This window comes from Tauraco erythrolophus, chromosome 3, assembly GCF_009769465.1.
Source record: "Tauraco erythrolophus isolate bTauEry1 chromosome 3, bTauEry1.pri, whole genome shotgun sequence".
NCBI lineage: Eukaryota > Metazoa > Chordata > Aves > Musophagiformes > Musophagidae > Tauraco > Tauraco erythrolophus.
The window spans coordinates 72546010-72570099 of record NC_141467.1 but is presented as its reverse complement, the minus strand read 5'-3'; the positions used below and the strand labels follow the sequence as shown (position 1 = coordinate 72570099).

Below are 24090 nucleotides of genomic sequence, written 5' to 3'. Positions count from 1 at the left end.
CTATATTTTATTGGTCCAAATAAAAAAAGAGGAATTTTTCCAGTATTAAGACATAGAAAAAAATTCCAGTATTCCATATAATCTAGGACAGTGCTCCATACTTACAGTAGCAAGCAGTAGCATCTCTGGGTGACCTGCACTAGCTAGGAAGGTATCCACGTGGCAGCTTTTCACCCCGGGCCAGAAGCTTCGAAAATACAAAGTGTGCATGGGTATCCATTTTCAGTGAGTCAGGAGAGCCACTCCACCTCTGAGACCCCACATGGAGAGAGACCCTCTTCTTAGAGGAAGGACTGCTCTTTGGCTGGTGACTGCCGAGAAAAGGAGCTGGCTTGTGCAGGCCAGGAAGAATACTGTGGAGCATGTCTGTAAAAACAGACCAATCCTAGAATAATTTGGCAACATATAGACAAGCAAACTGTACTTTTGAGGGATGACTCTGCCTTCATGTTTGAGTAGGGGGTGGGTGAGTACGGTTCAGAAAGTTGAGGAGCTGCTGGTCTGGAGGAACAGAAGACCTTTGACCAGGAAATTTTCCTTTGCCAACAAATTCAAAGTTTCTTGCCTGCTTATCTTTTTTTCTGGAAAGAATTGATGAGCTTCTTGAAGATGTAGCAGACAGCAGACACCACTACCAGGTGAAGCCAAACACCTGTGGGGCTCACAGTTATGGGCTGTGACGGATATCAGAAGTTTGCCTTGGGCTCAAAAAGTGTTTAGACATGTTAATAAATATGTTAATAATTAATTAATTAATAATCATAGAATCATAGAATGGCTAGGGCTGGAAGGGACCTTCAAAGGTCATCTAGTCCAACCCCCCTGCAAGGAACAGGGATATCTCCAACTAGATCAGGTTGCTCAGGGCCTCGTCCAACCTGGCCTTGAACGTCTCCAGGGATGGAGCATCCACCACCTCTCTGGGCAACCTGTTCCAGTGTTCTACAACTCTCATGGTAAAAAAATTTTTCCTAATATCCAATCTGAATCTACCTCCCTCTATTTTAAAACCATTACCCCTTGTCCTATCACAACAGGCCCTCCTGAACAGCCTCTCCCCATCTTTCTTGTAGGCCCCCTTGAGGTACTGGAAGACCGCTATAAGGTCACCCTGGAGCCTCCTCTTCTCCAGGCTGAACAGCCCCAACTCTTTCAGCCTGTCCTCATAGGAAAGGTGCTCCAGCCCTCTTATCATCTCCGTGGCCCTCCTCTGGACTCTCTCCAGCTGGTCCATGTCCTTCTTATGTTGGGGGCTCCAGAACTGGACGCAGTACTCCAGGTGAGGTCTCACAAGGGCAGAGTAGAGGGGGAGAATCACCTCAAATCCATCAGGGATGTTTAGTAAGTAATTGTTGCTCAGGCAGCTTCAGCAGTGCCTATTGATGGAGGGTGGAGAAGCATCACCATGTGGCATCACCATGTGCCCATACTGTGCTTATACTCATCTTTGAGCATCTGTTACTGCCCACCAGCAGCCGCAGATTACTGGGCCAAATGGGTACTTGGCCTCACCCAGTGCAGCTGCTCTTGCAAGTGAAGGTTCAAAAGATTCGGAATTAATCAAACCTGCAAGACATCACTCTTGCAGTTAAGGACTTGTTTAATTCAGAGGGGAACAGCAGGAAGAATCTGGAAAAGCTTGAAAAATCGTTCAGTGTGTTGAGGAGCCCTGCTCAGAGCTACAGGGCAAACCCGCGAGTCCTGCCCCCACCCTTCCCTTCCTATCTGCCTTTGCCAGAGGTCTCAGTGCAGGGGTGCAGTGAAGGGAAGGAGGCGGCCAAGTGGCTTTGGAGGTCTCCCTCAGCGTCATTGCAGCCGATTGGACTTACCCAACGCCTCCTGAAGGAGAGAGGGAATCAAATCCACTTTAATACTTACAAAAAAACCCCAAGGACTAACTGGGCTTTAGTAGAGAAAAACAGCAACAGCCAGCTCGGCTGCAGGAAGACTGGGCAACCGTGGCATGGGAAGCCTCGACCAGAGGAACCTGCTGTGCTGGGGGAAGAAGAGCCAGAGTTTGGTGGAAGACAAAGTGCTGGGTCTGCCGTGTTCTGCAGAGACCTGCATGGCCACGGTGGCTCTGCCTGCCCCATGCAGCGGCTGAGCCGGCAGTGAGCTGGAGCCCTCGCAGCCATGCAGCGGCTGCGGAGCGTTCGCGCTGGCCTGTCCCAGGACTCCCAGCACGGAGTTGCTTGGCTGGGGAAATCCTGTGTTCAAGCTGGCTGAGCTCAGCCAGCCCTGAGCCCAGGCCAGGAGCTTAAGGCTGTTTGGATACGTCCTTGCACATGCTGTGGGAGCTAGCACGTGCCTTGGGCAACTCAAAGGACTTCGTATAGCCAAGACCCCTTGCTACGTCTAGGAGCATTAAGGATGCCTCAGCAGGGAGGCCAAACGGTGTGAACAGCCCGTGTCTCAGCAAACGGTCACAGCGTCCAAGCAGCCCAGCTGCGTGCAGGCTGCCTGATAGGGACGTGGGGCTCCCCAGCCTTGTCTGGGACCTGCCAGGCTCCGCAGAGGCTTGTGCTGGCCAAAAGTGTGCCTGGCAACACTGTAAGTTCTATGTGTTCCGGAGCTCTGGAGAAAGATGTCTGAGTTACCAACTTCTTGGTAAAATGATTAGGTAGGGAAGAATGGTATTAGGTGGCTTTTTTATTTTTAACTGTCTCCTCCTCGTTCTCCACAACTATGTAGCTCTGAAAGAGGAAAAATCTGTCTTCAGCCTTGATGTGGAGAGATTGACCACCCCGGGTAACCATAAAAACAGTGGTAAATACTGAGGAAGAATCTCTCTAATTTCAGTGTTGTAAATTCAGTCTTGGTTTGCTGATGAGTTATATCAAAGCTATGGAGGTATCCTCCTGAGAGAACAGAGATGCCTGCCTCTCTTCAAAAGTCATCATGAATCCTTTTGTAGAAAAATACTAACTTTTTTAAAGCTAACTCAAGTATTTGATTATTGCATGAAGCAGGAGGGTAAAAATGTACTGAAAAATAAAAAAGTGGTATAATTTCTACAGTCAGCTCTAATACGGAGCCATTAGCTGGCCAGGACATGCAGATAATGATGACCTGCTGTGTGTGAGCTGGGGAATGGAGGGGCACACACCAACACAATGGTGTCAGTGCTGGAGACCGTCTCGGATGATTCCAGAGTGCAGCTCCAAGGATACCCTGTGACCCTACACATAGCACGCCTTCCCACAGGACTCCTCCCAAGGTCCCAGGAATGCGGGGGAAACTCAAAGTAGAAGCAGCACCCCCAACTTTGCCCTTGTCAGCCCCCAGCTCTGGAGCTGCTGCCAATTTTCTGCTGTCTCCTGGTGGCAGCTGGCAGCCTCTTCCTTCTCTGTGGTTCTCGATGGATGTCTTCTTTCCCTCCGACTCTGCTGCAGGCTGTGGCTGGGTGGGCAGGCACCCAAGGTGATACACCAGGCTAGGTCAAGTCAGGCTCCCTCCTGCATTGATAGGGTGTCCTAGGAGCACGGCACAAGGAAAATTGACTGGGCCCTTCATTGGGACATCTAAAGGTCTAACAGAAACTGTTAATTCAGGTGCAGGCTGTGTTTTGTGAGCAAGCAGCTGTGCTGCTTCCAGACCTGTGCCTGGAGGCAGAAGATGGGCGTTTATCCAGTGCTGCTCCTGAGCCAACACCTCTGCCAGGGATAATCTGCAATCCAGGTAACCAGTTCTTGGTTCACTGAGAGCTGGTCATATGGCCACAGCGCTCCACCAGTTTTGTCACCGTTCGTCAATGTGTAAGTGTAAAATACAGTGCAAGAAGGGATGTCCCAGCTGATGAGTCCAGTTGCTTCTGCTGGGAGGATCACCCTTTCCTAGCCTGCTTGAAACCCAGTTGAAAAGCAGTAAGATTTTCCTGCCTCCATCCTGCACTCAGGAGAGCTGGTCCAGGTTCCCTGGGGACAGGAGCCAGCTCCTAAACTCCAGACTAATGGAACAGCTAATTTTTAGCTCTTTATTCATTTATTTATTTATCCTTTAGCTCATACAATGTCTGCCCAGTGCTGTATTCTTAAGGAAATCTAGCCAAAGTACTGAATTTTACCCAGGGAAAAAGGGCTATCTTTTATGTTGTATATAAACCCAAATCCAGATTTTAGGGCAAATATTTCATAGATTTCATAGATTTCTAGGTTAGAAAACACCTTAGAGATCATCGAGTCCAACCATCCCTAATCCCCATTAAACCATATCCTCAAGTAGCTCATCCACCCTATTCTTAAACACATCCAGGGATGGGGACTCAACCACCTCCCTGGGCAGCCTATTCCAGTGGCTGACAACCCTTTCAGAGAAGAAATACTTCCTAACATCCAACCTGAATCTCCCCTGACTAAGCTTATGCCCATTTCCCCTTGTTCTATCACCCATCACTAATGTAAAGAGCCCCTCCCCCACCTCCCCACCACCTTTTCTCAAGTATTTATAGGCCGTAATCAGGTCTCCCCTCAGCCTCCTCTTCTCCAGGCTAAACAGCCCCAACTCCCTCAGCCGCTCCTCATAAGTTTTATTTTCCAGCCCCTTGACCAGTTTAGTTGCCCTTCTTTGGACTCGCTCCAGGAGCTCAATATCTCTCTTAAAGCGAGGGGCCCAAAACTGGACACAATATTCCAGGTGCGGCCTCACCAGTGCCGAGTACAGGGGCAGGATCACTTCCCTGTTCCTGCTGGTTACACTATTCTTGATACACGCCAGTATCCCATTGGCCTTTTTGGCCACCTGGGCACACTGCTGGCTCATATCAAGCCGGTAGTCAACCAACACCCCCAGGTCCTTCTCCGCCAGGCAGCTCTCCAGCCACTCTTCCCCGAGCCTATAGCGATGCTTGGGGTTTTTATACCCCAAGTGAAGGACTCTGCACTTGGCCTTATTAAAGCTCATGCCATTGGCCTCAGCCCAACGATCCAGTCTGTTCAAATCCCTCTGAAGGGCCTCCCTACCCTCGAGCAGATCAACACAGCCTCCCAGCTTGGTGTCGTCCGCAAATTTACTGAGGGTACATTCAATCCCCTCATCCAGGTCATTGATAAAGATGTTAAACAGAACTGGACCCAGCACTGAGCCCTGGGGAACCCCACTGGTGACCGGCCTCCAGCCGGATTTAGCCCCATTTACCACCACTCTTTGGGCCCGGCCGTCCAGCCAGTTTTTAACCCAAAGGAGGGTGTGCCTATCCAGGCCAGCAGTTATCAGTTTCTCAACCAGAACACTATGAGAAACTGTATCAAAGGCTTTACTGAGGTCAAGGAAAACTACATCCACAGCCCTAGAACATATAGAACATAAATCTCCACGATGCTGTAAAGCAGGATTTCAGAATAGAGCACAGCTTGATACTAGCTGTAGTTGCCTGTTAAATAATCAGAGCTTGCCCTCTTCTGGTCACAAGCGGTTGTATATGGGGATTTTTTGTGAACTTCTGTGACCATGTGGAAATTATTATCTAAAAGACTCTTTGGCAAATTGTGTATATTAAGAGTTACTTGTTTTCCAAAGTTTGTTTAAAGCCTGTTGCAACTATAACAGCTAAAAGAAATTTAAGTTGTAGCTTGGCTGTTCCCTTATATGACACAAGTGTGGGCTGTATCTTGGGTAATGCCTTTCACGTCCTCCATCTTCAGGAGCTGCCCAGTTGCTTCCTTTTCTGGGAGACGTTTGACCAAAGCCAACCTGTTACAGTAGGAATACATTTTCCAGCAGCTACTTACCACAACCCAAAAGAAAGGGAGGCTGGCACTACATTGTAAACTTGAAGAAGGAGAATGTTCCCCTAAGTAAATCATCAATTATATGCATTCCTCGGGTCTTTGTGAACATTTGAATAGAAAAAGGAACCACCATTAATTTCCTCAGAGGACAAGTTAAAGCTCAGATGTTATCAGAGCATCGGTGTGACACTGAAATTATGAATGCCTGAAGCATTGACATTTTATTGTACATTGGAGAATCCCCTAATCCATGGGGAGTCCATAGCAGACTCTTGTTTCTGCTGCTTACAGAGCCATAAGTTATATTTACATACGTAGTGTGGGATGGATTTTAGGCTCCTTTGTCTTGTGCTCTAGTTCCAAGGATTGGGGTGGGAGTGAAGAACAAATTCAGTTTCTTTTGAGGGTGGCAGCTTTAAGGGTGACCATCCTCTCTCTTCCGCTGGGAGCCTGCTTTCAAATGCGAGAGTTGTTTCAGCGTTTATTTAGCCCCTGACCCACTTGATGGCTTTTGATGCTAGTTTTTCTTGCTAGTTTTTCTTCCCTGTATTTCTGACATGGCTTTTATCATCTCCTCAGTCTCTCTTCTGAGCTGTTGCTCTATTTATCCATATTATCTGTTGCTTTCTAGACATGTTTGAAGTTTTGGTCATGCAGATATTCTCATAGTCATGAGTGTTTCTGATGTTGTGATAGCTGTAATTCTGTCTACTCCTGGTTCCACCAGTCCTTTTTGGTCTTACAGCTATTCATGGTCATGCCACTCATGTTACAGTGGAGTTAAACCTGAAAACATCTGGACTCAGTTTTCAGATTTAAGAGCCACCATCTACCTTATGAAAAGACCTAGCATACGCTGTGCAGCAGGCTACATGGATACCCTCCAGAGGAAATCCTTACAATCCCTGCTGTATTTAGAGATGATCCCCATTATGAAGACTGACCACTGCAGGGCACTCTTACCCCAGCATCACTGCAGCACCAGCCCTGAGGCACCCGAAAGATTATCTAAAATTCCCCCATTACCTCCCTTGCAATATCCCTTCTGCAGGGTGAACAGCTGCCTCCTTCCACCGCTGAAATATGCTCAGAACGGTGCATGTGATGCAAGATGGCAGCAGCGCCTGCCTCTTCCCCTGCAATCCTCTCTTCTCTCTGCCAAAAACCCGTGGAGAGGGTTTTATTCGACATGGTGGCATCTGGTAAGAGTTGGATGAGAAAGGTGTTCATGCTGCCCTAAAGGTTTTAGACCATGTCCCTCTCCTTCTGGCAGACGAGAAAGTAGTATTTCTTTCCTCTGTGCAGTTTAAGGTGCTGTGAGTAAAGCTCTTTCCTACACTGATGGCATCTGAAAGTACAGCTGAAAGGCAGGTGGACAACTCTGTGTGTGTGTGTACGATGTTACTGTACATCAGTGATGTATTTGGGGGTTCTGGAGTGAAAGAACAGACAGATGTTGCCCTTTGACTACAGAAGGGTTAGGATTTTGTTCCAGTCTTTCAAAAACAACCCCACCTCCATGTGACGAGAAATGTGATAACAAAGGGGAAAAAAGGGCATTGTCAAGTTCAGGATCAGCGATGGGTTTAAACCCTACCTCCAAGCCTCCTTGAACTCTGGAAATGTTTGACTTGGTTTGAGCATAAATTTTGTGGCTCCAGTAGGACCACGTGAAACGTGATGGTTTTGAATTGTTTCTGTTTGATTACTCGGGCAGTCTCCTCGTGTCAGCCTTGACAAAAGTGATGGGTTAGCTAATCAGAAATGGAGCCCTACGCACCCTCATAGGAGTGGTCCTGGCACCTGTGGTGGCCACAGGTCAGAAGAACCCTTCTGGCTGTGCTGCAGAGCTCTGCCCTGCTGCCCAGCCATCATGTATCCTAGGGAGAGGAGGGAGCATCTGCGTGGAGCAATGCTGGAGCTCCAGGATCCATTCTGCCTTGTGGGAGGTTTCGGACAGCCTCTGGAAAAAACTCTGCTTTGCAGCGTTGGCTGCTCAAAGCTCATGACATGTAGTTGGGCATCTACAGTTAATCAAAGAAGTAGCTTCATTTTTTTTATCTAAAGTCATCAGTGCTCTGCTTGTCATTAAATTAAAAAATGAACGGAGATACTTCCAGTAGCCAGAATCATAATACTTTAAAAATGGATATTTTTAATATTTTATTACTTTTCAAGGAGATCTTCGATCTCTAACCCCACATGAGAGACCCACGGCACCAATATGCTTCTGCTAGCACAAGCAGGGAGGAGCTATTAAGGCAGTACTAAAGCAAAATATAAGGAAATATAAGGAAACAGGAGTAACATAAGGAAAAGACCATGCTGCAGCTCTCCAGCTATTTCTTTTTGCTATTATAGGCAAAATACACACTGCATTTGCAAACAGGCTTTCAAAATATAGTTATACCTTAATAAAATGAAGCCTAGACCCACAACTGTTTGAAGACCTAAGGAAAGAGGAGCAGACCATGGGCCCTGACACTGGTCTAGAGCGCTCACCCTATCTGGTTCTTCACTCATTTCCCTGGTGCAGTCTTGGTACCTGTGGAGAAGCAGCTCCCAGCCAATGCCCAGGTCTGTGCTGGGATGGGCACATCCTGGGAACTATGCCAACGAGCACTTTTGATGCGGATACCCTCGTTTCTGGGAGAAGAGAGTGTAGCCCCATGGAGGCAAGGCAGGCTGCCCTGCTTGGCCTCAGCACCAGAGGTTTGTCCTTGGCCTGTTCTCTGAGCGAGCGTAGCCGGCAGGACAAACAGGGAAAGCGCTTGAAGCACCATCAGAGCTTGGTAAGTCAATGGACAGGGAAAAGTGTAAGTGACTTGCCATTGGGAGATGAAATCAAAATCCAGGATCCCTCAAACAAAGATCCTGGACCTTAAATTGAAATATAAGCTTGACCGAACGACCTTTTTTAACTAGGGCTTAAAGCAAAACACAAACTTTGGGGACTTGGCAATGCTGAAGTTCATGACATCCAGATTCAAAGTTTGCTCTTCGGCTTCTCTGCCAGATTTACTTCTGTTAATTTTGCCAGAAAGACAAGGAATTTAGGCAAGGAAACCCAGCTGTCATAACGAGTTAGAGTACTCTTCTCATTCTGTGGTACAGAGCTCATGGCACACAGAGCTGAGCTTGCAGCCTTGTGCCTGGATCAGCTTCTGCTGCTTTTTGACTGTGGGACAAGTCTTCCAGGGACATAACCTGGCTCTGAAATACAACAGGCTGCACAGGTCAGAAACTGAGTGTCGCAGATCTGGAGCTTTTGGCCCATCTCTCTGAAAGAGCAAGTAAATGATGCCACTTTCATGACTTTGAATCAGAAAACTAATCTTAGAAGTAATTCTCGATCACCGGTCCCGTTCTAAATGGGGTTTGATCATTTTGTATCTCAGCTCAGCAGCTCCCCTAGCAATTTTGTGTTTTTCAACATATCCTGTAAATAAATCCCTTTTATCCTGAAAATCAGTATGTCAACAGCCAGAATCTTGCTGCAGCTATTCATGTCCGTACCCAAAGTTACATTATTCACTTTTCTTTCCCATTTTTTTTTCCCCCCAATACTGAGTCAGGATTAAGAGATGCATGTGTATGTGTGGGTAGGTAGTTCTCTTTATTAATAAACTCAATGCTAGAGGTCACGTTTATAGGCTTGGTTTATAGGGTAATCTTTAAAAACAACCAGCCTAAGCACTGGAAAATACATAGCAGAGATTAGTCCTGTATTAGCAGAGAAATAGGCTTGCTTTATTAATAGGTCTTATTTAAGTCTCATTTCCACGCTTTTATGACTACATTAGGTTTTCATCTCACATGGGCACATGTCAGAGAAGTGATGGAGCGAGAGAAGAGACAAGCCCTTTTTCAGTTCACAGAACCCCAATTCTTTATTAATCACAGCTTGCTCACAATGACATACAGGAAAATAGCACTAATGAAGAGTAGAATATGCAGGCAGCAACCTCCAGGGGGGTAGGGACAACTTCAAAACTGCAGCTATTTTGGGGATGATGTGTTAGGTTTGGTGATATTGTACTTGGCACAAGCACCCTGTCTAGTCATTCCTCCTGCTTCAGCCCTCTTAGTCTCAGATGTCTGTCCCTAGGTAGGGTTGGCTAACACTGAAGAGTAAAGGTCATGACAAATGGAAGTCAGCAGTGTCGAAAAGAAAGGTAACAACTGGCTCATGGGTTCCAGATGAAATATTCGGTAGCCTCTTGTACTATTACACATGTAATGTGGTAGCATCAGGTAAGTATCATAGATCATGGCACCTACAGATAAAGCCACTTGATGCTTTTAGTTGCTCCACCAATAAATTTTCAAGTGGTGAATTAAGCTCACTTTACAATTAGCGTTTGTATGGCTGTTTGGCATCATCCAGAATTTGTCACAGCTTGATGGTTACAATGTGCCTCTGAAATTTGCCTCGAACTGATCCCACTTGCTTCCATCCTGTTGCACAGCTGTATTTGTTGCCTCTCACCTCAAAACAAGGCAGAAGCAACAAGTACCGCATGTGGCAACTTCACCACAATTATTCAGCACAGTACGGCATCCTGTAGCATAAGTTGCATTTGAAGAAACTACATTTTAAGAACCTTTTTGTCTTGGACAGCTGAACGTGAAGTCACGATACCTGTGATCTAGTCACTGCTTCAACAAAGCTTATTGATGGCAAAGCGGTCTAGGTTATTAGGCAATGACTGGTCTCTAGCACCATAGAACTACTACTGACCTCGTGGTGGGTTGGAATGAACGTCGCAGGGAATGGAGTTAGACGTGAGGTGCTTCAAATGAACAGACCCAGCAAATTCAACCGAGTGGAAATAGACAACATCAGAAGCCTGTTACAGGACATGTAAGATTATGAAATAACTTGCATAATGCAATACTTGTATTTTTTAACAAAAATGTAAGTATTTACAAAATAAGATCCAAGTTTTTTAAACATCAAGCAAATCATTCTGCAAAGAGACCGCATTGTTTTGTTTTTATTTTTGTTTCTTTTTTAAAGTTTTTTATTGAGTTCTTCATTTTTTTTTTTTTTAAACCATGTCATACATTTCCCATACTGATATCGCATGATCCATAATAATATAGGCAGGGGGAGTTTACTAATGGTGGGGATGGGTCACATCCACCATTGCTGTTTTCAGCCAGACAGTTCCACCTGGAGTTCCTTGTTTCTACGGACCTCTGCAGCATGCCTCTCCTGAAAAACATCAAGAAGGGAAAAATCAAACCTCTTTCTCATTCCACCTGCCCAGGGAGGCTCCAGATGACAAGCCATTTAGGTTGTGGGTTTGACGCTCATGCAAAACTTGTTTCAAGCACAACCATCTTTACACGGTGCAACTCAGGAGAAGTGTCCTCCACCAGATCAGCCTGAGACATGTTCAATGTTTACATTCTACTTACGCTCTGGAGCTCAGTCTTTTATCTGACATGACCTTATAATTCTCAGCACCTCACAGAGTTTCATTTTGAAGGCCCACACAGAGAGGTCCTGCTTGCAGCACAAAACGTGCCATGTGCTCGCATATGCCCTTTGAATTTCTAGATGTTAAACTAAATATAGGGAAGGATGAGTGGCTTTGAATTAATTGCTTGCACACTATATGCAGAAAAGGTGTTAGTTACTGTGTTATCTGTAGCATTTAGGAACCACAAATAAAGGTCCAAGAATTTAGTTCCACCAAGATGGATCAATCTGAACATCTCAAGAACCCCCTTAGACCGAATGATGAAGCTAGCTGTCCTCTCCATTCTTTCTCTAGCTGCAATGGAGAAGGGACGCAGTTACCAAAAATCAATGTTAGACCCTTCTGTCCACTTTCAGCCACGCTGTTTTCCCTTTTACAAAAGCAGTCATAATTAATTTAGACTTATTTGAGCCACTGTATATTCAGATGCTTCTGCAGACATGGGCTTGTGGTCAGGAATGACAGCTGTGAAATGAATTTAGGAATGTTCTACTTGAGGTGTTTATAAAACTATTATTTTTTGCAGCTGGGTTTTAGGGTTTTTGGTTTATGCCTCTCTCCTTCCAACTGTCAAACTACCAGACTCTCACCTCTTGTGTCCGATCACTGAAAAAAAACCCAGACAACCAAATGACAAGCACAAGGTGACTACAGAAGCAAACATCCATCCCTAGCTGACTTCCATTTAAGGCAATCCCTACGTATTTGCATTCATTAAACGGTCTTTTATGGCCAAAAATTCACTGAAGTCAACAGTTATCTTTTTATGATCTGAGTTGGACTATGGATCACAGGTCAAGACAGCTTATTGCATCAACTGACTCTGTAAATCACAGTTTCTTATAAGTTCCATAATTCTGAATGCTAGATTTTCTATGGGACTTGTTCCTCCTGTTAACTGCAATATACAGGAGTTACCTTTGGTTGAAGGAACTTCTTGACAATAAAACCTCGGGACGACCCCAGTTCTGTGTAACTTTTGAAGATTTAGACCTACAGATCTCACTTCTTTTCCTTCATATTCAGGGTTCACTTTTGTGTTGGCGAAACTGTATAGTCACACAATTTTCAATCACTGGTCTGTACAAATGTTTCCAAACAAGTTATTGTCATCTTTGTTCAGAAGCCTTCTTTGGATTTCATGCACATATGCCATCATATTGCTGTGGAAACGGGGCTTAACAGTTTGTTAACATTAACCTAGGACAGAGAGATACTTCAGCTGTCCTTCTCATTTTCTTTTGGACCTCAAGGATGGCTAATTGGCTTTTCTTTTTGTTTTCATAAGCTTTGGGTTATGTGCCTGCAAACTAATGCAAACATGTCAAGTAATCCTGGTACAGTTCTTAAGCTCAAGAATCATCCCATTTGCGTAGTCACTTGTAACACCATCCTTTGGTTTCTTTTGTTTCTCTCCTGCTCTCCGAGACTTTCGTCCCCATCAAAGAAGCAGAGGTGCTTTTGGGGAAGACCTCATTGAAAACCACCAAGAGTTATTTTCTTACTGTTAGTCAATTTACTAACATATTAGAAAGTTCATTGAAAGAAACAAGTGATCACTCATGCAGAACTAACTAATTTTTTCTTAACACTTCTAAATCTTCAGTCACATGTTTCCCTCTTTTTGTGTGGAAGGGCACACTTGATCCTGCACGGTGAGGTTTGTGATTTACCTGTTTCCTCTAGCTGTACCAAAGACCTCCAAAAGAAAATTTACCCTCTTTTACTTGCAAGACTTATGGAAGAACAGGCCCCTTTTGATAGATGGGAAAGATTTTTTTCCCATATTTTTTCATTTCTCCTCTGAGAAGCCAAGAACTACAGACACTGTTTGATTTGATCGATGACTTTTCTTAAAACTCGAAATCTAAACACAAGTGACCTTTCATTCATTCACAACACTTCTTAAAAGCCAGAAAATCAACCTTTTGCTGGAGACAGTCCAGCGAAGGGCCATGAACATTAAGGAACTGGATCATCTCTCAGTCTCTCCTATGAGGAAAGGCTGAGAGAGCTGGGAATGTTCAGTCTGGAGAAGAGAAGGCTCAGGGGGATCGCATCAATGTGTACAAATTCCTGAATGGAGGGTACAAAAAGCCAGGCTCTTTTCAGTGGTGCCCAGTGACAGGACCAGAGGCAATGGGCACACACTGAAACACAGCGAGTTCCCTCTGAACATCATAAAACATTTTTTCACTGTGAGGGTGTCCAAGCACTGGCACAGAGAGGTTGTGGAGTCTCCATTCTTGAAGATACTCAAAAGTCATCCGCATGTGGTGCTGGGCAGCCTGCTCTGGGTGGTCCTACTTGAATAGGAGGTTTGGACCAGATGACCTCCAGCAGTCCCTTTCTACTTCGACCATTTTGTGATTGTGTGATTACAGAAGCTCAGTCTTTTTCAAAAGTGAGTGGTGGTTTAGATAGGCATCAGGCACTCTGACTTAAAAATTGCTTGAGTGTAGCAACTGAGATAAGAGCTACTTACAATATCACTTCAAAATATTGATTAGATTTTCCCCTCTAGTCTAAAGTGAGGTGTGACGGTGTGGTTACCTTTTCTTGGAGACGTTCAATAAGAGCAGCTAAATTAGCTTCACGGTTCTCTTTGATCTGTTCCATTTTCAGTATCAGCTTTTCTTCTGCCATTTTGCTGAAGTTATTGTTCTCCTCCAAAGCCTTCTGAAGCACTTCTCGCTCATGTTCTCTCTTCTCTGCCAGATGTTTCAGCACCTGGGCCTCCTGGGACTGGAATCAGAGAGATATGCGACTGAAATGAAATACTCATGCAGAACAAAAAAAAAATCCCCGTAGGGCAACAGTTCGTTGAGTTTGGAAACTGTGTAAAGTTTGTTGCTTTGTTGTTACATGCACTGTTTGGAAAGATCACTTCTGTATATAAAGCAGATTAGCTTCAATAACAGGGGCTTAGAGGCACTGGCTAAATGTGGGGTATACGCCTTAGGAAGCAGCAGAGAAGTGTCCGAAGCACTTCTGTTAACACAAAATTCTGTCGTGTGTTGCTGCCCTGGGTTGTGTGCGTTACTGCAGTGGTTGCTCAACCTCCGACAGCTGCAGACTTTTAGCTATGAGCACTTTATTTGAAGACATATGGGGTTGGGGGCTGAAGGCATGCGGAGTGTTAAAAAGGAGATTGTCAACATAGGAGAGGTGCGTTTTTCACCTAGGCTGGACTATCTGTTAATGTGCTTGAGTACTTAATAGCAGGCTTTGAAGTTTACTGTTGTGAAAGACAAACAGAATCAAATCAGACAATGTTTTTTCCCCATGATATTTGTTTGGCTTTATCTCACTGATCAGGAAGGGAAAAAAGGGTTTTATTCTATAGAAAACAACAAAAAAGCTATTTTAAGTTCAAAATTCAAATTTTGCAAGGAAGATGGAAACTGCAGGTAAGAATTAAGCGGGTGATGCACAAGACTCTGTTATTTGTCTTTGTAAACTCATTGCTCAGAAATATAAGCTTTGCTATTTATCTTAAATCAAATTACTAACATGAAACCACTAATCCTAGGAAAGAAGCCAAACAACTTGCAGCACTGGGCCCATCCTCCAGGCATGTCTAGTCAAAAAGACAGTGTGTTTCAGAGGAGCTATTTGGAAAAGATAAACAACATTGAATGCTTTTGGATAAAATAAATAGAGAGCACAAGAAGCAAATAGAAAGCAGGGAATGAAATATGGCACTGGGAAGCTAAGTGTGTATTTCAGTGCAGATCACAATGCGCTGTTGCCATTGTTATCTGTAAAAACAAGTTAGTTTAAGGCATAAATTAAGGGCTTTAACCAATAATTACAATTAGTGGTAATGAATCCTATTAAATTCTATCGTGTGGCTTTAAATGGAGTGAAAAAGGCTGCAACTCTTTTACATGAGCGAGATCCAACTAGGAGGAGAAAACAAGTATTTTAATGAAGGTAAGATACACGCAAAGCCAAATGCACTGACGAAGCAAATTAAGCAGATACTAGAAAAGGCTGCAAAAGCCAGGCAGAACATCTTGCAGCAGGACACTGGAGTAAAACATATCCGTCTTTGCAAGGCTGTAACGGCTTGCTTGAGATCAGAGGAAAAAGCTACTTTCATCAATCTTGGTCACTTAACGTATTTGTTTTCACCTCTGGTGGCCTGGTTGCAGTTAAGGGCTCATTTCTCAAGCTCCGATCCTGGGACAGCTTGCTGATGGGAATGGGCTACTGAAATGCCCGGTACCTTACAAAGGCTCTTCCTTGCTTTTGCCTCCATTACAACATACGTTGAATAGAGAGTAATAAAGCAAGCATTTTTCAGGTCTTTGATTCAGACCAAAAAGATGTTGCAAATGATAGCAAAATGTCCCCAGCCAGGTGCAGCTGAGAGCAGAGAGAGCTTCACTAGTGGAGAATGGAAGGAGGATGAGCCAAAGGGAGAAAGGGCTGGGCAAAGCAGGAATTTTGTAGGTGAACTGAAAAATCATAAAAGCCTTATAGTTTAACAAAAACATCAATAATTTTAATAATCATACAATAAAAATAGCTTATTTTTAAGCAAAATATTTGATTTCAGATACTTGGCATTTAACATTTCTTTAACTGTAGGCTATTTCAAAATGAAAAAAAGTTATTTTGAAAGATTTGGTACAATGTAAAACTGAAATAATTGAGCATCTTCATCTTGCTTTACTATTTCTGGACCAACACAAGTGGCTCAGTTTGACCAGTGCTTGTGAAGTTACTCTGCATTTTCTGTTTAATTTACTGCTCAATGGCAACCTTTCATCTAATTTTGGAAAAGTTATCGTCACCAAGTTTTGGTTGCTGCTATTAATTTTGTCAGCCCTTTGTCTACGTGATCTAAAAGTAACTTTGATAATCTGAGAATCTATTTTGCTTCGTGTTGGGAGTTTGAATAGAAAAGATACTATGATACTAATTGTAATGTCCTTTCCCATGAAACGTTTAAGAAGTGACTCATTAATCTAGACAACTAACATTTCATGGTATTTAACTATGTATATATGACGTGTTATAAAATCAAGCTTTTTCAGTTTTGGAAAACAGAACTTTCCACGCACATATCCATAGCCCATGGAGATGCTATAATAAGCAGTAAGATTTGGACTGGGCCTATAAGCTGCATTTTTGAAAAGAACATTAGCCTCCAACGGGAGGTAGCAAAATGCTTTTGAGACTTTGGGGCACTAGCCCATTTTTCAGGATATGTTTTCTTCCATTTAAACCCTTTGCCTTCTGGAACTACTTCTTATTATCATAAATCCAGGAGAACAGTGGAAAATTAGAGTTCCATATCAAAGTACACACAGTTCTGGAGGCTACGCTGGCAGATAACACAATCAAAAAGTAATTTGTCCACTAATGTATGATAATGAAGAAAATCCTTATACTGTAATTCAGTATTTACTGGATGCAAATCGCCTTGGCACCCGTAAGAGTCTGAACGAAAGCTAAACCAGGCCTCAGGAACTGACTGCACACCCCTAATGCGATTTTCCTTTATGATATGCCTTAAATGGCATTCCTTTTCCTCACTGAAAATATTTGAGGTAGGCAGGACTGTTTCAAAACAAAGGGACACTCCTCCCCGCTCCAAAAGATCTGCAAGGTAGAGTCTCATTCAGACTGACATCCCTCTTCTAACGCCACTGCTCCCCAGCTGTGAGCCTGTCTGTTTCCCTGGTGCTCAGTCCATTTTTGAAATCCCCTTATGACAATTTTGGAAGGCAGTTCATATGTTTTTGTACTGGACTGTCAAACAATTTTCTGTTTCCAACACATTTGGCAAAAGAACTTGGCCACCCTGTTTGTTCAATGTCTACTAGGCATCCAGAAATGGCTAAATGAATGACTCCAGATACCTAGTGGGGCTGGGATTAATAGACTCCCTTTGTTGTTTGTGTTGGCTTATAACTGCTGCGTTTGGACTCCCACAGTCTTGATACAGGATTCCAACATATGAAGGAAGTTTTTATTCCGAGTTTATTTTCAAGATTGTATTGTTTGAAGTGCTGGAAAGGATATTTTCAAATCCTTGACAGTCTGCGTTCTAACACGCTTGTGAATGGCTTACCATAAGTGCTTCTTGTACAGCTGCTGTGAGACAACGAGTGAAAAGACTGGAAATGGGATGAAAGATAAAGAAGATTAATAAGGAGAGAAGAGTGTAAAATGGTGGAGAAAGGAAAAAGCAACACTCAAGGCGGAATAGCCAGAAGACTTCTTAAATATAACAAGGCTTAATCAATGCAGCTACAGCCGCAGCTTCTAATTCTAGGTGTGGAGGAATAAAAATGTTGTAAAACATTCCTGGTATAGATACTTTTGCTCCTAGAAATGCACTACTGTGCTAAAAAGATGGCTAATACAAGCAAACTTCTGAGACATTCATATTTCTAAAAGATCATGTATGCCCCTCGTTTGCAGAGATTAACGCTTCAAAGGGAAATCCACGTCTTATATTTAGCTGGCCAGAGATAGATGCAGGTTAACTAAACATTCAATTTATGAGCAAAATTATTTATGGAAACTGGCTTTGGAGATACATATATTTTTTAATTATTACTCACAGGAAGAAAATTCTACTTATCTAAGAGGTGCTTTATTTTCTCACTTTTATCTGTTTTCAATGTGTACATCCAAATATTGAAGTCATTTAGGCAGAGATAAAATTAGAGGATTACTTTTAAGCAAGAAATGGGCTCAGACAACTGCTTTTAAACTGGGACTTTCAGCTTGAATGCATTCACCCAACCATCTTAGTCACTAGGATGTATGAGACATGCTACCAGTCATGAGAGTTCCGCTTTCATAACACATTCCTTCATCGGCTGGATTTTTTAAAATTAAAATTGTTCAGCAGAAGCTGCATTAGCCTTGGTATTCTTCAGCGTATTGTGTATTTAAGAGGAGCAGAATGTAGGAACAGGATTAAAGGTTCCTACTGCAATGTAAATGCCAAGGTGAAGCCTTGGTATTAGTCAGAAAGAAATGATGAGTTGAAGTAGTGATGTTTTCAGAGGAAGTAATTGAGGCTGGGGTTTTTCCATGTAAAAGCAAGGGAATGGACCCAAGTTAGACCTCACTCATGGCACTGGCTTCCTCAAATCTCTGTATGGTTACATCCTATTCCTCCCTGGGAATACTATTATTTGTATTACACTAGCACCGAACAGGCTGTTGTGAAGACTCACTGTCCCAGGCAGTGTGAAAACACACAGGGAGAGGCAGTTCCTCCCTCAAAATGATGACAGCCTACAGAGACATGAAGAAGAGGAGGATGATCCTGCTCCATGGGGTCACAGAGCAGTGAAACGGCCCTATGGCAGGAGAGCCAGAGACATCTGAACTGTAACCGTAGGTGAATTCCTACTTCTACTGTTGATGGTGCAAAATTTTGCTTGAATTTAGATGAGAATCCTTTTTTTCTTCCAGTCTGCCAAGGGACATTTGTGTCAGGCCTACTAAGAATATGAAGTAGAATAAAAAAAATAAAAGAGCCAATTCACAATGTCATTCAAGCTCACTCACTGTCTCTTCCTCAGCTGGCACAAAATTGCTGCTCTCAGGCCTGTGACCCATGGGGGTGAACAAGGCGTGTTGGAGGGGTGCAAGCGGTATCACCTGAGCCCTCTACCTGATGTTCCCCTACCTGCTCATGAGGCATTTCTTCATCTACCATAGTCTAAAACCTGGCATTTTAAAGTTAATGAAGACCAATGTCAGTTTGTGTTATGATTGTTCATTAGCAGCAATGTCCATGGTTGATTGCGAGGAGTTTTGCCAGCATTGGGATATATGCTGTCTCATGCTCATGACGCTCTTTGAGACCTCAACGCAACCCTCTCCTAGCTGGTAGCAAACATACCTCACAGGCTTACGCTTTTTGGATGAGGAGCTATGGAGTGGCTTGAGGTTTTGGCTATCTTTTGTAAACGTCAGGAGTAGAGCACCACGTATGGAAGCTCTAGGGTGTAAATCAAAATGGGACAGAAACACTTGGTTCCGGTGCTGTTTCCACAAGTATTGCTGGGACCTTTACATGGAAAAGCATTTCATGCTGTATCCCCTCTCCGCACAAGCACAGCCGAGGGCCAGCAGTAACAGGATGGGAGATCAGTTCATGGGCAAGACAGGAGGCAAATGTCTCGGGCAGTGCCTGTCCTCTGTCCCAGCATGCTTCCTTACAAACCACAGGGAACCAAGAAGGGGAGTAGGAATGAGTTGGAAGAACAAAGAAAGCTCCACTTTTGCTAGAGAAGGTGCTGATCCCTTCTCTGCCTCATCTCTTGCCTGGAGCGGCAGTTTCATTGGTCTCATGAAATTTCTAGGAGGGGGCATTTGTCCCTCATCTCCACCTCCTTCCCTGCCTTGGCGAAACCTTTTTCCTGAGCAGCCTGCTGTCCCGAATGGCAAAGCACGGGTGGCTTTAAGGCTTTTAATGCCAAAGGTGAGATGGATCAAGAGTATTAAGAAGTGCCTCTGGGCAGGCTGTGGGGCTGGCTCAAAGGGGCAGCAAGTCGGGTGCTGGAGCCCGACGGAGAGTGTGGCCGCAATGCCCGCAGAGATGCCGCGGGCTGCCTGCCTGCTGCAGGGAGCACTGCAAGCCTTGCCCAGGCCAGGCTGCACGGAGGGGCTTACTTGAAATGGTTATCAAATGGTCTCATAGCAATGGTATTAAAAACTCATGCAGCTGTAAGCCTATACCCAAGAGCAAGAAAGTTAAAAAATATGACTGTTCTCCTGCACCCTTTATGGCGCTAGGCACTAGGGATGAGCCTGATTCAATTTCATCCCCATACAAAGCCATTAAGAGGATTTAATTACACACGATTTCTCTCCCATAACCCAAAGCCTAGTAGAAATGTGCATCCCTTTAGTGTTTCATTTTTATGCTAGTATGTTGAATATGGGCAATAAAGATATGTAACTTGACATATGGTTCTTGAATTCTGTACATCAAGTATAATAATAGCTGAACATTCAAGGCTGATGGATAAAAACTGATAAATGTTAAAGGTTCTGTAAAAAAAACCCTTCTGCTGCTTACAATGTCACTGTGCTCTAATTTCTTAAGTGAAAAAGATGAAAAGATCTTTCTTATTATCCACCAAGGTGGGAAAATACAGCACGCATATGCCAAAAAAATAATGGGATAGTAAAGACATGCTGTAAAGAGGATTCTATAAAGGGAAAGGACAAATCTGTAACTAGCCCAAAATGGGTCTCACTATGTGGTGCAAAAGGAAGAAATGCCTCAGGTGAACCTCTAATTTGGTCTGAGAGTATGAGGTCACAGTGGCTGTCAAGTGAGGTTAAGAAAAAGGGGGAGAAAAAGAAAGATCCCTGTAAAAGCTTATAAGGGAATAAACAAGAACGATAAACAGGAAACAGCATAAGCAGAAGACTGCTGAAGTGCATGTATAGCTGTAGATGTTCTTATGAGTTCAAAAATTTATTAAAGAACACTGTCTAATTAACAGAGCAGAACCTAATTCCTAAACAGCGTGAAATCAATTAGTATTTTTTCCAAAAACGCAATTCTCATCCATTAGTTATACTTGATTTTAATTAGAACTGTGCTGGAAGGACACAATCTAGAATGGTCATGCCTGATCGCTGTTGTACATAGTTTGAAAAGTATGATAACAACTGCCATACTGGATATTAGAAGAAGTCTGCCTGGTTTGTCGAGAAGCACAAAGTGGAAGACGCTTCAGGAGAGTGAAGAAGAAGTTGGGCAAATCTGCCTGGTCCTTTCCTTTAAAGAAGGATACATATATACATATGCTTTCAGCAGTCACCAAGTTACATATTTTCTGAGCCAGAGGTTGCATTCATATAATCACTTCCTACAAGGTAGTACTCTATCAATTTTACTATTATCTTTTTGAAATAAATAATATTTTAATAATCTCTAAATAGTCTGTGATAACAAATATAGCTTGATTAAACAATACATGAAAAGGTGGTTCCCTCTCTCTGTTTTGGAATTGCTGTCTGATGATTTCATTGTTTCTTCCCCTTTGGATTGTGTGAAACAGAATATAATTGTTTCTATTCATCTCCTCATTATCATTCATGACTTTGTAGACTTCTATCTTATCTTCCATCTGTTGTCTCTTTCCAAGCTGAAAAGTGGACTATTTGATTTATCTTCTCATGGAAGACTCATTCTCATTCTCATTCTGTTCCTCTGATTGCTTTTTCACCCTTCCCTGCACTATACTCTTTTTCAGGTCAAAACTGAAGGCAATAGTTGAGATGTGAGTGTACCAGGGATTTTTACAGCAAGGCAATGAAGTTTTCTGCTCTGTTCTTTGTTCCTTTCCCAGCAATTTCTGCTGCAATGCTAATGTAGAGGATCTTGTCTATTAAAATAACTCAGCTGAAACCAGGACAATTCAAAATGAATACAGTACCAAGGGGAAGAATGGCAGGTGTTTGTATTGCTATCACTGATTACCAGTTTACTGCATAATGAATTTTTCTTTGGAAAAAATGAACAGTAATGAAATCCATGACATGAAATCTCTGGGACATTCAATTTATATTTCCCACAAAGTATATGCATAATATCAGGCTTCTTAATTGCTGCCATTTCATTCTGTGTCCATGTCTTTACTTGAGTATTAGTATTCGGTACAGAGGCACTTCACAGATTGAGTCTTTGGGGCATATGGTCATTTGGGTATGTCAAAGCTCATGCATCTGGGTAGGTGCTAGTGGAAATGCTTATTCCTTTCACATACAGTCAGGTCTTTTTACTGAAATGCATACTTTGAAAGAAGGTCAAAACTGACAAAATAGTTAATGGGAACTTCCTGCTGCGTGCACCCTGCATTTGTGCTAACCTTTGTGAAGAAGGTGTGACAACCCTTCCAAGCCCTATGTGACAAACTTATTGACTATGAAACAAGGTCAAAAAGGAAGAACAGATCTACTCCGGAGATAACCCTACAAGATCAACTTCCACCACTATTCATACCGTTTGCTAAAAATATCTCTCTCAGGAGCTATGCTTTGCTAGTGTCTTCACTCAAATGTGTGGTGAATGATCCAGAACACTTTTTATTCAAGGCTGACATGCCTCCATACTGCATAAATAAGACATTTTAGCTGCCCCAGGCAAACTTTGTAATTTCCACAGGTGCTACCAGGAGTCAAGATCTGGCAGCCCATGAAGTAGCTGTTTGAATTGCGCATTCATCTCAAACTCAGACACCAGCAGAACTGTGCTGGTTTTCGGCAACGTTTAGAGGTGCTCGGAACGCATCCCTTATGCTCACACAGGAAGCATGAGTATTTGACCCCCCTTGGGCTTCCTGCCTGATGCCTGCTGCATTTTGTGACGCATACTTCCCAAGCCAGCCAGGTTTGTTTGCAAGCTGCTGAAAGAAAATAATCTCCTTGTTCCTTTAAACGCGTTAATAGCTTTTGTCCATGCAGGCCACTGTGAGTCAGTGACGGCAATGGGAAAACATACCAATGGACAGGAAATTTGGCTGTTAATGCTGTACACTGTCAAGTGTAATTACTAACATTTTTTTTTTTTTTTAAGGAAAGATACCTTTCTCCTCTCCTCTGCAGCCTCCAGCTTTTTCTGGATCTCCTCAAGAGAGAGCTCTTTCTTCTTTGGAGAAGCTAAAGTTCGTGGTGCTTCTGAGACCGGAGATGGCGGCTTTAGGATCAGTTCAAAGGCCTGGCCCGAGGCACGTTTGTTGATTTGTTTCACTTCCATGTCTGCACGATAAAGTGAGAAATGGTAAGCCCTCCAATGCCTCAGCGGTACTGAGGAGAGAAGCAGCACAGACATTAGCGCAGGATCAGAAGCACAGACAAAAGATTTAGCATCATTGCCTTGGGTATTTTAAATGCAGTGGCAGATTATGGGCTGAAAACTGTTCTCAGGAGAAGTACATTCCATTTTATCTATAATAGCTTAATTATACCTTAAGCTCATAAAGATAAAAATTTACAGTAGTTCTGGAAGCTTATTGGGGTTCTGTGTCATTTCACACCCCCTGCGAGCAGTGCCCAAGCTGATTAATTTTTTAAGCATGCTTTCATCTTTTCTTGGTTTCTTTGGGAATTATGTCAGCTGTGAAGAGCTGTAATTCTCAAATGGGTAGTAGGAAAGGTACAGCTCAGTATGAGAGGGTAGCTTTAAGAGTTTAGTTAGTTGCTCTTAGGAACAATATCCAGCATCACGGGTAATACACAACTGATAGAAACAAAACCGGCAAATGAATTGTTAGATCAGCAAAACACCCACTGACTGACATTATGGGCTGGGACGGTGAACCAAATCATTTCCCAACACTGGCGCATGATCTGACCCGCAGGATGATTTCCAGAGAAAGTCACTCACCATCATATTTATAGATGTTCATGTTGCGAGGTTCAGGGTAAAAACAGGAGCAGATCAGAGAGAGCATGGACAGCTCCTTCATCTTTTCCTTGTAAGCTGAAACAAGAGACCTTGTTAGCATGCTTCACTTCCCCAGCGAATCTCTGACTGAAGTGACTGGCTGGAGACCAGCAAATCTGCTCCATCACCCACCTGGCAGACTTTCTCTAGAGTATTTACTTTTGACCATTTTTTCTCAGCACTGGGCCTTTATCAACACACACATGAGATGCTCAGTACTGCAGAGACTGCTCCCGATCTACATGACCTCAGCCTTGGGTGTAACGCAGACAGTCCTCTTGTTTATAGAAAGTTCATCTGTCTACCAGGAACTGTATTTAGCATTGAGAGAGTGCCATGACTCCACTCTCTCTTGGCAGGTGGAGGCATGAAACTCTTACAAATTCTCTGATGTATCCAAATGCAACTGAGAACAGCTCTGAAACGCTGCCCA

General features: G+C 43.4%; 1 protein-coding gene across 1 annotated transcript; it reads right to left on the bottom strand.

The window, feature by feature from the left end:
• Positions 1-10884: 10884 nt before the first annotated feature.
• On the bottom strand, positions 10885-23694 carry STMN2 (stathmin 2). Its single transcript, XM_009982349.2, has 4 exons — positions 23598-23694; positions 22797-22969; positions 13769-13960; positions 10885-10944 (listed from the first exon to the last, which is right to left on the bottom strand). The coding sequence occupies exons 1-4, from the start codon at positions 23677-23679 to the stop codon at positions 10885-10887; spliced, it is 507 nt and encodes a 168-aa protein (XP_009980651.1). The 5' UTR covers positions 23680-23694.
• Between the last annotated feature and the right edge of the window lie 396 nt (positions 23695-24090).

What these genes read in the sequence shown, in the direction of transcription:
- STMN2 (XM_009982349.2), bottom strand. Translation starts at nt 23,679, where the DNA reads ATGAAGGAGCTGTCCATGCTCTCTCTGATCTGCTCCTGTTTTTACCCT. An exon ending in CTGCAGAGGAGAGGAGAAAG is followed by an intron (nt 13,961 to 22,796) that starts GTATCTTTCCTT and finishes CTCTGATTCCAG; the next exon opens with TCCCAGGAGGCCCAGGTGCT. An exon ending in TTGAACGTCTCCAAGAAAAG is followed by an intron (nt 10,945 to 13,768) that starts GTAACCACACCG and finishes GATGTTTTTCAG; the next exon opens with GAGAGGCATGCTGCAGAGGT.